Source organism: Alligator mississippiensis, chromosome 16, assembly GCF_030867095.1.
Source record: "Alligator mississippiensis isolate rAllMis1 chromosome 16, rAllMis1, whole genome shotgun sequence".
Classification (NCBI taxonomy): domain Eukaryota; kingdom Metazoa; phylum Chordata; order Crocodylia; family Alligatoridae; genus Alligator; species Alligator mississippiensis.
This window is the reverse complement of record NC_081839.1, coordinates 1,064,100-1,080,908: the sequence shown is the minus strand read 5'-3', so window position 1 is coordinate 1,080,908 and position 16,809 is coordinate 1,064,100. Positions and strand designations below refer to the sequence as shown.

The 16,809-nt window shown below is 50.4% G+C and overlaps 1 protein-coding gene across 2 annotated transcripts in view; it reads left to right on the top strand.

The window, feature by feature from the left end:
• Positions 1 to 1,200: 1,200 nt before the first annotated feature.
• Positions 1,201 to 16,809, top strand: part of ELL (elongation factor for RNA polymerase II) — a 62,847-nt gene continuing 47,238 nt past the window's right edge. For both annotated transcript variants that reach the window (XM_019486150.2, XM_019486149.2), the window contains exon 1: positions 1,201 to 1,370. In XM_019486150.2, the coding sequence (XP_019341695.1) occupies positions 1,236 to 1,370 (135 nt within the window). In that variant the 5' untranslated portion in view covers positions 1,201 to 1,235. The remainder of the gene's footprint in view (positions 1,371 to 16,809) is intronic.

Below are 16,809 nucleotides of genomic sequence, written 5' to 3'. Positions count from 1 at the left end.
GGGCAGCTGCTCCGTGCCAGCCTGCCGGCTCCACAAACCTCCTTGAACGGGGCAGGGTGACCGCTGACGGCTGCCCTGCTACCCGCTACCCTGCCTGTGGTGTGGGGGCAAGAGCCACGGGCCCGCAGCTAGTGCCACGCTGGGCAGGGGACCTCAGCAGCTTGGGCTGGGGGCCGGGGGCTGGGACCCCCTCCAAGGACGCCACCAATGTCATGCATCTGTTTTGAAACTACTTAGCACGGGTGAGCGCTGGCTTTCCCGTCCAGCGCTGGAGATCCCCAGCTTTGCCCGCTGCTCTCTGGCTGCAGGGGCCGAGCGGAGGACGTGGGAGCGCCGAAGGCAGCGAGGAGGCAAGGCTGCCGTACACCGCAGATGCTTCCCCTGGCCCGGTTTCGCTTCGCTGCCTGGGCAGGGAAGGAAGAGCTTCTCCAAACAGAGGAAGGAAGCAACGCCAACACAGGAGCCACGGTGGGTGCCAGGCCAGCTCCTCCACCACATCCTGTGCTCTAGATAACCCCGTGCTTAGTCACGGGCCCTCAGGAAGGTGGCACAGCGAGGGCTGCCGGCACGTCCTCCAGCTGGGCCGCCGTGGTCTGCGGCACCGTGCCCAGGCCGGCTCTTGGCCGAGGGGTGCTGGAGCAGCTCGTCTGGCCGCTCGCAGCCCGCCCCCCCAGCAGCAGCAGCGGTCGCTTGTCTGGCAGGGGCGCGGGGGCGTCCGTCCGTGGGGCGCTGGCGCAGGAGGCCCCAGCACCCGGGCAGGGAAGGAGTCCGTGCTGCAGGAGCCGGGCCGGACCACCCTCCCTTCCCAAGGCGCTGGATGGGGGCTGCTCTGTGTCCGCAGGGGAGGGCACAGGGCAGGCTGCTCCCATGCCATGCCAGGCGGGTGGGTGCGACCTGCCCGGGGGAGCGGTGCTCAGCGCCCGGGCCGGGGGTGGGGGGCAGCCTCGAGGAGCGCTGCGCACCCAGCGCCGGGACCCCGAGCGTGTGGGCCCCACCCCGCAGCCTCGTGCGCCCGCCCCACCCTTCACACGTGCTCCCCCGGTGACACCAGGACTACACTTCCCAGCCGCCCCCGCGGCGCTCTCTTCCCCCCCCTACTTCCTCCCGGCGCCCAATCAGGAGCCCGCGCCGCGCGCCAATCAGCGCGGGGCGGCGGGGGGCGGGGCCGGCCCTCATGAATGATGCAGCAGGGGGCGGGGCGGCGCGACGCGGCGCGGCGGGGAGACGGTCCCAAGATGGCGGCGCTGCAGGCGGAGCGCGGCTACGGGCTGTCGTGCGGGCGGCTCGGCCGGGGCACGCGCCTCTCCGTCTTCCACGTCAAGCTCACCGACAGCGCCGTGCGCGCCTTCGAGGCCTACCAGGCCTGCAAGGTACGGCCCGCCCGCGCCACCCCGCGCTTGTCCCAAGGGCTTTAGGCGCCTCCCGTGCTCCCAGCCCCCCCCAGCACCTGCCCCGGCAGTCCGCGCCCCGCACACATTTCCAACCCCCCACTCGTCCCAAGGGCTTTAGGCTCTCCCAGTGCTCCCAGCCCCCCCCCCCCGCGCTTGTCCCAAGGGCTTTAGGTCCCTCCCCTGCTCCCGACCCCCCCAGCACCTGCCCCGGCAGCTCCAGGCCCCGCAGACGTTTCCAACCGCCCCCCCCACGCTTGTCCCAAGGGCTTTAGGCTCCTCCAGTGCTTCCAGGCCCTCCACTGGTGCTTGCCCCAAGGTCTTTGGGCCCCCAAGGTGTTTCCAGCCCCCCCACACTCTTGCCCTCAGGGCTTTGGGCCCCTGAGGTGCTTCCAAGCCCCCCCAGCACCTGCCCCATCCGCTCTGGGCCCTCGGGCATTTCCAACCCCCCCCCCACACACACTTGCTCCAAGGGCTTTGGGCCCCTGAGGCGTTTCCAGGCCCCCTGGCAATTGTCCTAAGGGGTTTGGGCCCCTGCGGCGCTGCCAGGGTCCGGGCCCCAGAGGCCAGCGCCGCCGGGGCCGGGTCTCCTGCCGTTTGCCGCGGCGCTCTGGTCCGGAGCGTGTCGTGGCCCGGCCGGGGCAGGCTTGGTTCCCGGGCCCGGCGCGCGTCTGCGGGGCTGGGGCCCGAGGCTCCCGCCCGCCTCGCGGGCCAGCGCGGCCCCCAGGCAGTCGCGGCGCTGCGGGACCCTGCGGTCGTGGCACCTCTGCCGCGCCGGCGCGTCCTGGGGGCCACGAGAGCCGCGTCTTGGGGTGTTGGCCCGGACCTAGGATGGGGGCACGCCGCACTCGGGCGTCGGTCTCGCCCTTCTTCTGCCCTGGCCGTTGGCGTGGGTTTGGCCACCCACCCGCTCCTCATGACTCCTTTCTGGTCGGCCCCCCCGTCTCTGCCTGCCCGTGCGCTCCTGCTGCCAGGTCATTTGGGCTCCGGGCCTCGTGCTAGCCCTAGTGTCCGCCCGCGGGCACGGACTCGTGGCCTGGGACGTGGTCTGTGCTTCGCCGGCTGAGGCAGAGCCCCCCTTTCCCGTTGCGCGATAGGGGCTGAGAGCGAGCACAGCTGCTTGGGCCGCTGGAAACCCTCCCGGCGCATCCCGGGGACGTTGCGGTGCTCTGGCATTACGCTTTTAGACCGTCACTCCGTCAGGGACGGGGCAGTACTGTGCGAACCTTTAGACTTTGTCACCCTCCCGTTGCGTGATGTGACAGCGGCTCTTCATCCTTCCTCCTCTTCAGGGGGATTTTATCACGGGTGACAGTGAGATGCCAGTGCCGTTGGCTTGAGGTTGCACATGGTGCCTGGTGGTGCCCTGCACCACCCGCGTGCCTTCATCCATCTCCACTGCTGCACCCACGTCCCCCGTGCCAGACCCCGCGAACGCGAGGGTGTTTGCTCAGGGCTGCGCTGACACCACTAAAGCATATTGCCCTCTGCAGCATGCTATAGTATTTGGCTCGAATCCTGGAGCCTCAGCCTGTTGACAAATCTGACCCTCCAAGGACTTGGCTGTCCCTCTCCTGTGCCAGTTGATGCTTGTTTTTGTTTTTCAGTCAAAATAACCATTTGTTTCTCAACGTTGAAGACTGCTGCAGCGGGGCTTGGGGGTAAGAGGTCTGGTTAAACGCTCTCCTGCAGAGCAAGTTCTCTTCCAGCGCGTTGTCATAGGCGGCTTCCTTTCTATTTTTGTTGTTCCTATTCTGTGTGAAGTGGGGAATGGAAAACGAGGCCTTTATTTTGGGTATGGACTGTTCAGGGCAATGCTTTGTGCTGTTCTGAGTAACAAGCTTTCTACAGGTGTTGGAGGGAGAATAACGAGTGGCTTTTAATCGATCAAAACCCATTACATTATTTTTAAACCTTTTTGCATTGTTATTCCACTCCTGTAACCTGGGTTTTCTCTGGCGTGATTAATTCACTGGTGCTGGTCTGTCAGAACTGAAGCAATTATGACATCAGTAACATGGGATTGTGACATGGCTAAATGAATCAGAGAGGAGGAGGCTGGTTAGAGAGGAAGCTGTATTTGCACACGCACATCCCTTCGTGATCAGCAAAGACGGGGCAGGATCTAGACTGTTCACACTCTCATTACACATTGTTAGTGTTGTCCTGAATGCGGTGTCTCCTCTTTAAAGGAAGGGGACAGACAGGCTTAACTAGTGTTTGAGGAATGTTTTGGGCCATGGCTGTTTCCTTTTGATTATTTAGGGTAGTCTTTTCTCTCAACCACATACCATTTAGATCTGCTCAAATTATACATTTTTTTCTCTCTGCTTTTCAAATTTCACGGGAAGGAATTGTCTATAATTTACATCTAAAGTGACGTACAGTTGCTAGGGGATTCAGCGGCAGATTATAAACCTATTATCCTTTTTTCATACGGGGGTAGCAAACTGAAAGACTAGGTCTAATTGATAGCATGCTGGTGAAAAGTAGAAAGACAAAAGAGTTTTGTCACAGGCTATCACTGAAAGCATGTTTGAGAAACTGCTGCAGAAAGTTTGTGCATTAAAGGGACACTGTTAGCTCGAGAAATTGCCTTTGTCTGGAAATTCTCATAGCAAATAACTCCTAAAGTACAGGACATTCAGCACCAATTCGGCAGCTTTCCGGCACCTCGTAGGACCGTATCCATGAGCGCATTCCCTTGTATGATCATGTAGTTTCTTTATTGTTTTATAAAAACCCTGCTAAACGCCACAGGGGAAGGAAACTCTTAAATTCTCTGAACGCTAAGAGCTGGGGTTGCTGTTTGAGCACCCCAGCAAAACTGCTTTTTTCCAGTTCTTCTCATAAGGCCCAGTTGCCGGCTCTGTAGACAGATCTTTTTGCATTGTTTTAAATGACATGTCTCCGTGGCTTGTGGGCAGAGCCCTGGCTCCTAGCCGGTGACCTGGGAACACACTCGCTTTTCTCAACCTTTCTGAAATGCACTTTATTCCGTCTTCATTTTTGCTGCTGCTGATATTCCTTGGCAGGGAACCTGCTGCTGTTGTGTTGGAGCCAGTCACTTCAGAGTGTGGGCTTTGTTATGAAAGCTGAGTGTTTTGTTACCAAATCGGAGGGGGGTGGGCAGTTTTTCCTACGCAGCATTCAAATTTTATTGCAAAATGAGGGGTGGTCAGTGCTGTCTTATCTACTGGGCCGTTTGCCCAGCCTCCAGTACAGGCTGTGGGCAGAAGTGAGTATGAATTTACAAAGTGTCTCTAAATCTCTGGTGTTTGTGTGTGCTGTAAAATAGGAAGGGAAAGACTGCATGCGTCACATACACCAACATGTGCCAGCTAATCCATGGGAGAGGAGTACATTTTGGCTGGCAGAGTACTTTTGCTAATGCTGTGTGAGAGGAAGACGCTGGAATGGATGGAGCTGCTCTGCAGGTTTGAGTAAGGTTTGGAGACGCACCAGCAGTCTGGGACCACGTTGTCGAGTGTTCAGACTTGTATGTACAGTAGGAAAGATGTGGGGGCATCTGTTATTGAGCAGGGAGGGAGAATTGCTCTGTCTCATGTTACCAATAACTCCGGGACCATTAATAACTTTCTGCTTATCCCAGAAGCCTTAGGGTTAATTACACTTTTGCAAACACCTTTTACTATTGAGCGAGTTTAATGCTAATGAAATGAGCTAGTTAAATAGCCCCCTGGTGAACATCCCATCCACTGAGCGGGTACAAAACAGACTACAGTGCAGCCTGCTTTCCCCACTGAGCACGTCTCAGTCCTTACATGGAGGCCTCACCCAGAGGAGGGACTTCAGCCTGGGTGATAGAAATAGCTCTCTGTGGTAGCAGGAATGGTGCTTGGAGCATCCCATGCAATTAAGACAACTTTTGCCCAGTGTCCACGTGAGGATTGTTTGTGACTTTTTTGGAATTGTTAAAAGAAACAGAATTCTGTCCTTTTTGCAGCCCTTGTCTTAACTCAGTAGTGTGTTAATTCCAGCAGTGCAACGAGGAAGGGAGATGCAAGAAATTCAGTGCATTTTGCCTTGTTCTAGCAAGAAAGCAGGATTTAGAAACGCACTGCTGCCTGTTCGTGGTCTCTCCTTTCTTTACATTGGACGAGTGCCTTTAATTTAAAGAAACCAGCATTTGTTTGACTTTGAAAAGTGGTCACTGTATATGATTGTGACTCTGGCTGCCCACCTCCACCCAGTTTGAGGCTTCCCTTATCCTAGCTATGGCCTGCTGGGTTTGGTTAACCCTCTGGTTTCTCCCTTTTGTTTGTGCAGCAGAGCCTCTTGCATGGCTGATGCTGTGCAAGGGAGACTACCAACAGAGAGGCAAGGCTTTACTTACTGGCTCTCCTCTCCCATAAGGTGCTCTGAACCGCCAGTGGTAGCCATCCGAGGGGTCCTTGGCAGGGTGCAGGGACCAGCCCGTTCTGATGTTTTCTTCCATTGCCTGGTATCCTTTTGTTTAGGGAAGAAAACTGGACCTTGTGGCTTGGGAGCGTGCTGCGTGCGACTGCAAGCCAGGGACCCCACCTTTCTGCCTCTGACTTCTGGACACTTTTTCTTGAGGTGACACTAGTCATTACCCCTGTGAGCAGGTGCTTCTGTGTGTTGTGGAGATGAGCAGGTTCTGTCGAACATTACAAAACAAGCCAGGCCTCTCTGCCTGTGCATCAGTGGGGGATCTGGCAGTGAATGTCCTTTTTGTCACACTCCCCTTTGGAAGACTTGTTTGCACTGGTCAAGTACTGTGTAGTTTGGATGTTATGCCCCTCTTTTTAATAAAGAGAAATCATTTTCTCGTACATGTTGCAGGCTTGCTCATGTAAGATTGGGGTAGTAAGGAAGTTTTTTATGGGCCTTATATGCTGGCCTGAGCCTTTTTGGGAAGGGCAACAAAACTCTAATAAATAAATGTCACTGCTCACTGGCAATATATTTTATTTTTATATATACCATACATACATATAAGAGTAGCCACACCTCTTAATATCCTCAGTGGAAGAAGTTTTTAATCCCCTGAAATTTTTAAAAACTATATATAACATATGCACGCGCACACAACTTTTTTTAGAGGATTAAAAACTTCTTCCACTGAGGATATTAAGAGGTGTGGCTACTCTTATATGTATGTATGGTATATATAAAAATAAAATATATTGCCAGTGAGGGTCTATCATGTGATGGGCCGCAATCAATAAATTATGCGCCAGTTGTAGTTCTTAGAGTCAGATTTCTACATTTTGGTGTCTAGACAAGGTGTTTGTGTGTGTTGTTGTTGTACCTTGCCAGCTCTGTGGTGTGCATTCTTGTTTTTCTTGGCTCACAGTCATTGTGAAAAAAATCAAATGGCCTCTGTTTCTTTCCTCCCCTCCCAGAAAAGTGGGGAACAACAGAATGGCTAGAACTTCACTTGTTAGCTCCCCCTCCCCTGCCTTTGCCAGCACCCTTGGCTTTGCAAAGGAAACCTTTGCTTGCTGGTTGAAGTACACTGCAGTGATCCTGTCACTTGTACCAGTTGGTCGCTGGTTGACAGATATAGGAGCAAACCACTTGGATATTTGCAGACCACGTGTTCATGATTGGTTCAGGAGGAATTTTTTTCAGTGATTGAGATGGATATGAATTTTCAGAGCAGGGGTTGAAAAAAGATCCGAGATCACATTTATTTTTTTTAAAGTAAAAATGACTGTAAGGGTTTAACTAACCCACAAGTGAGTTGCAAATGGAGTTGGGACAGCCTTTGTGGAGCCTTTGCAGGTTTGTCAGAATCTGCTTTTGGGCCTGCTTGCTTATGTTGGGAATGAGGCTGGGCACCATTCTTTGCAGCCTGGCATTGTCATTAAAAGATGAATGGTTTCTGGAACTTGAGAATAACACGCACCTAAATCACGCTAATCTGATTGCTCCAAGTAGTCCTGCTGGATGTAAAGGGCAGAAGGTAGGTTTTTAGGATTGCTAATTGTGACTGTCAGATGAAGCATTAACCTGACCCAGATGGAGAAAACAATCCATGTGTAAAGCTGATCTGACAGAAGCAGCATCCATTGATGATGCTATCAGCAGGAAAATAAACCTGGGAACATATTAAGTAGTAATAAGTTCAGAGCTCACAAGCTACCATAAGTAGCAGCTATGCTGGGGCTTTCCATCTAGAATGCAAAAATGGATCTTGGTACTGGAAGTAGCATAGGCTGTGCTTGGACTTGACTCTGGAAACAGGACCCGCGGTGGCAGAAGACAAAAACTGAAAGGTGATGGATCTTAAACCGGTAAGAGGAAATCTTGTCATAAACAATGTGTTGCTCGCTTGTGAGGCTTCCTGCAGCAGGACTCAAAAGGATTGCACATGTCTGGATAAAAGGGAGGTGGTGGGAAGGGTTCAGAGGTTAGGGTAAGATCCCTGCTGCTGCCTCTGGTGCTTCAGCTGCTCTTGAGATTCACCGTCCCGGGCTCCCCAACCTCCGGCATAAACACAGTGTCAACTCTTCTGTCCCTTCTGGACTCGGTCACCTGGGGACGGTTTCTGGGGCCCGGATGAAGTGACGTACTGAGAGCACTTTGCAAAAAAGTGTCTTCCCAGCCTGGCCTTGGGAAAGCCTGAGCTGGTGGTTGGCAGCCATATGCGGCAGCAGCCTCCTGCCAGGGCTGCCTTTCCGCAGGGCGGCTCTGAGAGGGAGCAGCCGTCTCTGGTTCCTTGTTCTCCTACGGTGAGAGGTAAAGGTCTACCCCCTCCCAGCCTGGCACCTGCTGGTCGGGCTCCCCCTTCCACGCTCCTCCCTTAAAGCCTGACGGCCGCTTCGGGGTGGGGCAGGACTGATTAGGCCTCTGCAGTTCAATAACTCATAACTCGTCCGACTCGTGTTGGCTGGATGCGGGAACGTAAACCAGTGAGTCAGGGTGCAAGTGGCTGCAGACTGCCAGCAGGGAGAATGACGCTTCCTTTTTGGCTGGGTTATCCCATCACCTCCGCTTTTATAAGGTGCCTCGTGCCTTCCTCGGAAGGGCCCGGTCCAGGCTGTTGCTGGACTGCACGGGCACCAGTCTCCCGTGTTCGGATGGACTCCAAAAGCAACTCGGCAGCTGGCTTCTGGGGAGATGCTAAGAGGGCGCTCTCAGGGCTGGTCAGGCCTAGATGTTGGGTGACGCTTTGTCCTTTCAAGGAGTTCTTGCCAGTTCCACCTGCCCCAGCCCCATCCAAGAAGCCTCCAGGCAGTGTTTTGGGACCTCCCTTTACAACCTGTTCCTGGCTTCAGGGGCTTGCTGTTTGGGGGAGATTGGGGTCCAAGCCAGATACTTTCCTCCCACAGCACAGTGAGGAGGGGTTCCCACCCCCTCCGTGGGGTTTGCTGTTCCCTTTTTAGCTCCCTGGTTTGCAGGGTGTCGGGGCCTGTCCTGCCGTCGGGCATCGGCACTTCCTGTATTGCCATCAGAGCTGCCTGCCGCAGCCCTGAGCACTGCCTTTTTGGGTGCTGCCATGGCTTTGTTGCTGCCTCGAGCCTAGAAGCTCTTGGGGGGGAGGGAGGTCCGTGCCTCAAAGCAGCAACCAAAGACTGATGTCGACTCCCCTGCTGGTCACTTACCAGTTGGACCTTTATTGCTGGGAGATGATGGGGGGGCCGGGGAATCGATGCAAGCAAATAACTGTGCTCTAATGAACCGGTATGTGCAGCCCAGCGCTCGGGAGCAAGCCTACAATAACAGGAGCTCTGGAACACAAATACGCTTACTAAGGAAGCTGGGTTGAGTTTCAAGTTTCCAAGGCTTATTGTAAACAGAGGGTAGCAGCGAGGATAATTATATAACGCCTGTGGAAGTAAGGGGGGGGTGTCCTTTTAAGTCTCTTCTAAAATCCACGTGTGAGTTTAGGTGTAACAGGGTGGTAACACTGATGAAGCGCTGTTTAAATACTAGTGGACTGATCCCTACCTTTTAAAATCCAGCTCATCTACTTCTGTCATAAGTCCTGACAGTTAAATTGTGTGCATGTCCCCTCAACTAGGTGAAGTCATTGCTGCTGATGCTTTGTGATGGATAGGCAGATGCCTATAGCTTTCTCAATGATGCGCTATAGCTTTTGGTAAGATAGGGGAAGCCCCCATGGTGGTATCTGTCTCCTAAGAGAGGCTGAAATGGCATCTTGTTAATAATGTGGGCTTTCATTTATTCAACTTTAATCAACTTCTCTAGCCCAGACAAGATTTTTTTTTTTCTCTTCTCCCCACCCTGCACTTACTCTGAAAGAGTAGATGAATGAGCGGCGGACACGCGGCTTCCAAACTTGAAATGAGCTCAGCGAGCCTATGCCTCGTATCTGTTTTCTTACCCATTCACATGGCTTCTAGGTCGCTTTTTTAATGCCAGCAATTCTGATCAGACAGTGAAGATTGAATAGTTGACCATCTGCTAGACCCGCTCTGCTAGGTGAAAGACCCTCTGTCGTCTTAGGCTGTAAAACTCTTGGGGGCACTTAAGCTTGGACCAGTGCAAGGTTTGTTCCAGGCGTGTGGGGGGGGTTTTGTTTAGTTAGTGGACAAAGTATGTTTTTACTATTCTTACCTGAAGACTTTTGATATTCAATTTTGGAATCTGTTGCAGCCATTAACTTCCACAGACTGCCCGGGGAAGCACAGAAGCATCTGATTTTGGGGCAGATTTTGCCAATTCAGAAGAGTGTGTTCTTTCTTCGGCTGTTTGTCACTTTTATTTTTGGAGCAGGTTTGTTACCGACCAACCTGGCTGTGCAAATAAAAATGTAGTTAGAACAGTGCTAGGTCTGTGCTCTCTCAACCCAACAGGTCTGTTGAAGGGAAGGGAGTGCCTGACTTAACTAGGTAGTGACCCCTCCAGCCAATTAAGGCAGCTTCAGCCTGCATAAAGAAACTGTTTGGAAAGAGGTTCCTGGTGGCATGGTGAGGGGAGATGGGGGAGGAGGAGAAGGAAAGGAAGCTGGGGCACTGGGCAGGTGATGTGCGCACGCAGCCGGTTTAATTTTGCAAGCAGCGCTTCCGCTGGAATTGTGCTGGGTGCTTCCCACGAGACGTGGAGGTCAGAAACATTGCAGCCCTCGTGGAAGAGTGAATGGGTTCCGTGAAAAATTCTTGTGTGGCTGAGCATAGCAGCCCAGTGAAAGACTAGTTATACTCGTCATCTTGTGCTTTTAACTGACTTCAGAGCGTGTCTCCCTAGAGGTCCGTGCTTCCAGAAAACAGGGTGGAAGGTGCATTTCGACTTCTTTCGTGGCTGAGGGAGCTTGTCAGGATGCCCTTCACTTCTATCCCTGTTCAGCCTCTGAGGATCCTGTGCTTCGACCTGCAGCACCTCATTTCAGGGCAGTTGTATCTGCCTCTGCGTTGAATGTGTTGGGGTTGATTCAAGCTCTAGTTTTACAAGCTCCTGACTGAAGATGGATATATTTGTAAGACCTGGGTAGGCATAACGAGCAAAGGTGGAAATCAGTCGGGGCTGCGCGTTGTAGGCTCAGAGCGAATGGGATAAGCGAGGTTTGCTTACTCCGTGGGACAGCTCAGAGTTGCCTTGCTATAGTCTTAACAGTAAAATTCCTTGTATTGATGCTTCCATCAGCTCCCCACGGCTGTTCTGCGAGTGCACGCACTGAAGGAGCCTTTTTTAACCCTCTAGAACAAACGAGATTTTCTTTGCCCCACGCGGTGGCATGGAATGACCATATTTTCAACAAAAGAAGGCAGCAGAGTGAAAAAGCCTCTTTCTCGCTCAGTCTCGGTGTGGTGTTCCACATTAGCCATTAACTGACACTCAGTTAACAGAAGTACAGCCGCTAATGTTGACTTTGTGTAATAAGTACCGGGGCAAGAATGGCTTGCAGAACTGATGTCGTCACTGCTGCCCTTCAGTCAGGATGGCGCTGGCCTACGTAGGCTGGTCCCCTGGCTAGATTGACTCAAGTTCCAGCTGCTGGTCTGTACTAAATCGTAGTAGCTCCCAATGGGTGGAAGGACGTGTTTTCCTGCTGCTAGTAGCCTGGTAACTGTTGTTTAGTACAAAGGTCACTTCAGAATCTGATGTGTTGGGTCAGAGACCTATGCCTGCATGGGGGAAAGGCCTGGCTTCTGGCTGCCTGTAGTGGGAGATCAGGTTCTTCGGGTAAATGTGATCTTGTTTTATTAGACCAATTAAAGAGTTGGAAAAAATGGTCTTTGCAAGCTTTCGGGCTCAAACACCCTTCTTCAGGCATCGGGAGAGTCTGCTGGGGTTGCGTGTTCTCCGTGGTGGAAAAGAAGCCTTTTGTAGTGGGAACGGCACTGGCGTGTTGGCGTCGGAGGTGCTGTACACGAAAGGGCGCCTGTATCAGGACAAGGGAAGCACTGCTTCCTCGTTGCCATCTGAGGCCTGTTTGGTTTTAGTTGGCGTCCTGCACACCGCTGCTCAGAAGCTTGTCATGCACTTCTGTCAAACACTTCTTAATATTTTGCTCTTCCCTGCTGCCCCCTATGCCAGTGGTGCAAATGTTTGTTGATCAGTGGTGGTTCACAGGTGAAAAATGGCTAGTGTGTCTAAAAATTATTAAAAAAAAGAAAAAAGTGTCCTGCCGTATTTCAGGATTTGAGAGTCGGGGGAGGATCCTTTCCATAGCAGGCAGTGCTGACATCTCCTAGCTTCTAAAGGTACGCCTCACCTGTGCTGCCGAAGTGACCTCTTGCATGAAGTGAATGTATTAAAGTAAACTCTTCATGTTTGTTTTAATTCTTCCGACTCACTCCCTTTGCACAATAGAGAGGCTTCAGGTTCGTACTTCGTAACCCTGCACGTCCTAGATGGAATTACTGCAATCCAACCCGAATGCCCTTTCTTTTGAAGGTAGAGAACAAACAAATAAAACCCTCTTGGATTAAGACTTTTTGTAGGACTGCTCCTCTAATTGTTTACATTTGTTACCTAATTTGCTTGACAGTCGCTCCTTAATAAGGTGGTGGAAAATGCTCCGTGTTGGTGGGTAACGTGGAACAGGTCTTTCCTCGAGAAAGGAGGGCAGCATGTCAGTTCAGTAGCAACTGCTGCTTTATTTTAGTGTACAACTTCAGGTTTGTTTAGACCCACTTATGCCTGATGCTTGCTGTGAAACAACTTTCAAGGAACAAACTTAAGTAGGAATAGGACTTGAATGTACAGCTGCTTAAAATGGTTTTAATGAAGGTGATTTTTTTTTTATAGGTTAAATAGGTCTTGAAAATGACCCAGCTCCTGACTTCTTAGCTGCTGCTGTTGGCATCTTGGGGTCTGGGGCACTCAGCTGATTTCCTCCCTAGGTTTGGGTGCAAGATTTGGGGAAGGACCAGTGGTGCACCTCTCGGAGCAGCTGAGGAGAGCCTGGGTGCGGTTCTGAGACTCGAAAGCCCTTGTGCTGCGTAAGACCCTTGTTCCCTGGGAAGTTTCATCTGATTTGTTTTTTGGTTGTTTCAGGTACTCTGAACGTTGGGGCCTGCACACCCATTTCAGTGGTTTCTGCGTGGAGAATTACTTCCTGTGGTCTGTTCTGAGTGTATTCGTTTCCTTGCTGTAGGGCAAAATGGCTTCTTGCCCACATGGGACTTGAAATGGCAACCCAAACTGACCGTATTGTGAAGTTTTCTTAGTTTTTCTGTCCTTAGTTTTTTGGTTTTGACCACACAATAGCCGAGTCTCCTATCTTCTTTGTCCTGATGTCCTAGCTGCAGGCTGTAGTGCAGTGTTCCACTGGCTTTAATTGCTTGCTTTGACTTGGTATTAATTTACAGCTGGAAATGTTCTCTAATTGGGCTGCCTTGACTTTGGAAAGCATTACCTGAGCTAGTGCACCTGTTGAAGGTGCCCTCTTAGTACTAGGTGATTAAGGGGATGCTGGTAATTTGAATTTGTTTTCCAGACTGAATTGAGATTTATTATCTGTTTGCAACAAGTAGCATCTGAGGCCCAGGTCTGAACTCTTTTCTCACTTTCACTTTACACTGTGCACTTTCTAGCACTTTGGGGGGGTCAGTTTTCCGCTGTCTGTAGCCATTCATCCTCCCCTTTTCCTTGTGTGGCTCTTATTTGATATCAGGAAGTAAAAAGCTTCAAAATTAGGAGAACATAACTATAAATCCACTACATGTCAAGGGAATAGGGGGGCAGGAGTTTTCTTGAAATTGTTTAAAAACATTTTCTAAATGCCGTAGACTTCCAGTGCTGACTGAGCCCAAGACCTGGAGGAGTTGGTGAGACCCACCAGATCACCATTGGGTAACATGTTTTGGGGAAAGCACTTGTACGCTTTGAGCAGACTTGGGAATTTTGGGTGATTCATTTGCCTTCTATTGGTTTTGTTTCCAATTCTTTCTCAGTTTAACAAGATCATCTGATAATGCCAATAAAGTACTGCTGCAAAAAACAACTAGCATTGCATCCAAGAAACTATTATCTAGGGAATTTGGGGTATAAATGTCTTAATGGGAACCCTGCCAGAATAGAGTTGGTAAATTAACTTTTGATACAAGTGAGACCTGAACTTAAACACATGCTGTAGCTATGTCATTTAGGCTTTTGAGGGAATGTTTCGTAGTTATAAACTTAACAATCTTTTGTGATTTATAGCATTTCCAGGGTTGCTCTGTGCATTTTACCTGTCCAAAAGCTCTCTTGCATTTCTTGGCTAAAATTTCTGCCATTGGTTTTGGAAAGGAAGAGTGTCTGATTTCCTTGGTACGTGAGTTAAAATGTAGTCATTTTATCTTTTGTCCCTATCTTTAAGCCGCAGAGTGTTTTTTAAATCTTCTGGCACTTATACCACCAGTATCTGTGCTACAAGATGCATGGCAGTGTCTTGTCAGAAAGGAAGAGGTGCTGGCCACAGAAAGTGAGTCAGAGGTTCAGGTCAGTCTTTCATTTTAAAATGTTTCCTTGCTTCCTAAGTGAATCACTAGATGGCTGCTATTTTTGTCAAGGATGAGTTTTGGGAAGTACTATATTAACAGTTTTTTCAGTAAGTTGTATTTAAAATGATTCTCCAGCTATCGGAGTATAGAACTTTTTTATTTTAGTTAAAATCTGAAACTTGCTCAGTATTTTCCAGCGTGACACAGTTTTTTCACAGGTAACTCTCCCAGGATTGTCTTTTGTTGCTTCTGATCTCCACGTTGTAGAGGTCTCCTCGGTGGTAGTCTGTCTGCTCCTAACAAACGTGGGAGAAGGGAAGAGAGAGAATTCGGGGAACAGGCACTTGGCGCAAACACCGTGCCGGGTGAAAAAATGATTTAGTTGGAGGAGTGTTGTGAGAACAGGTAGGTATAAACTGTTCATGAATTAAATTTAGGCTGGAAATCATGAGGAAGTTTCTAGCTCTTGGACAACCCTCTCCCCACCTCTTTATTGTCCAAACTTTGCACTTGTGTGTCCTGAATATAACTCTCTATAAACTTACTAAGGGGGACCAGCGGGGAATGGGAGACCTTGTTCCCCCGAGCGCCTCCTGGAGTAACAAGGAATAACGGCCATAAGTTGTTAGAGAGTAGGTTCAGACTGGACATCAGGAGGCACTACTTCACGGTCAGGGCGGCTAGGATCTGGAACCGACTTCCAAGGGAAGTGGTGCTGGCTCCTACCCTGGGGTCTTTAAGAGGAGGCTGGATGATTACCTAGCTGAGGTCATTTGAACCCAGTTTTCTCTCCTGCCCAGGGCAGGGGGTCGGACTAGAAGATCTGCAAGGTCCCTTCCGACCCTATATCTATGAATTTAAGCATGGGTGGGGGTCCGTGATAGCTGTTCCTCTAGGTGGACCAAGCTGGACCACCTCAAAACATAATACCGATTCCTACTGAGCCCAAACCATACTGGAATGGCATCAGCATGTTGTCCTGGAAGCCCTCTTAGGAGATGGTTTAATTTGGCACGTTATCTCATGTTCTCTCACCTAGGGCTAAGACAACAACTTGGAGACTGTGAGTGAGCCAAAAGTCAGAACGTAAGAATTAAGCTGCAACAACCAGGGCCTCTCCTGCGTTGATTAAACAGCAATTAAACCACCACTACAGTAATAGCTGTTCAAAGGTGAAACATTGGAGCAGTTCAGACTTATGAACTTTTTCTGCAGCTCGAATCCTTTCAGTTTACGTCTTTTTCCTGTCTTTAGTAGAAACTGGTGGTAGATGGAAATTCACCAGTAGTTCAGGCAAGTTTACAACTAAGATAACATCACCCGGACATGTCAGAGTAAGGTGATGCTGCTAAGTACTCCTTCAACTCCTTTTAACATACAGGTTTGGTTTTTGAAGACGGAAATTTCGAGCAGTAATCAGTGAGCATAGCGGTGGGCTTTTGAACGCAGTTTGTCTGCAAGGCCGTTGGCCCCGTCTAAAAGGTATAGCCATACCTTTGAAATGGCACACTAAACCTTTCCACTGTTAACCCAGCTCCGGATTTGATTCCAACTCGGTGGGGTAAAACAAGCCAAACCCCTGACACCATTTCAAGTGTTTTCATATTGCATGTGACCGGTCCAACAATGTTTAAGAAGCTAGCTTATGTTCGTTGTAGGGAAATGGCCATTTCATCGAGCTGCTGTGCTACGAGAGTGAGAGGCACACAAGTATGAAATGTCCTGGCTAGAGTTTCCAAAATTTGTTATCTTGATGAATAGCTTGATTTTCCTCGGTGCATATGATGTTTACCCTGCACTGACTTCATTGGGAGCAGTGGGCACGTGGTATTGTGGGTTCTAGGCTACTTGCACTTCTGATCCCCTCGTGTCTGAGATGCATCATAACTTACTTTGGGGTGGGATTGCATGATTTTCCTTCTCTGAGCAGCCTGGGAGCTGCCGTTGCCTAGTACAAACCATGATTACCATAAGCAGGCTTGACTTGGGCACCTGCACTTCTGTTCTCTTTGGCAGCAATGACAGCAGTATCCAGTTACCAAATAGCATTTTAAAGGAAAATATTTATTTGGAGCAAGAATTTTTCAGAATAAACATTATTATTATTATTATAATAAACCAGTCTGAACTCTGTGTGTGCCTTTCCCTAAGGCCTACCTTCCTCTGAGTCTGGGGAAGGACTTGGCTCCTTAGCTGAGCTTCTTTCTCTTTCGACCTACTTCCTTTACAGATACCCCCGCATCCTCTTTTTCCCTGCAGACGTTTGGCTGCTGAGCGTTTTCGTCTCTGAGCACCTTGGCCTGGCAAAAACAGAGCTTGCATTTTTGGAAACAAGATATGAGACCCTCGAAGCTAATAATTGCCCCTGAAACGTTTGTTCAGACATTGCTTTTCTGGACCCATTGTGTTGCTTCCCTGCTAGTTTTTCCCCTCGGCCCCTTAATAAGGTATTGTTTAACTTACTCCTGGAAGGGTTTAACCCAGTTTACAGTGAATCCGCCCCACTCAACAGGCCCAAATACCCTGATCCTGAAATT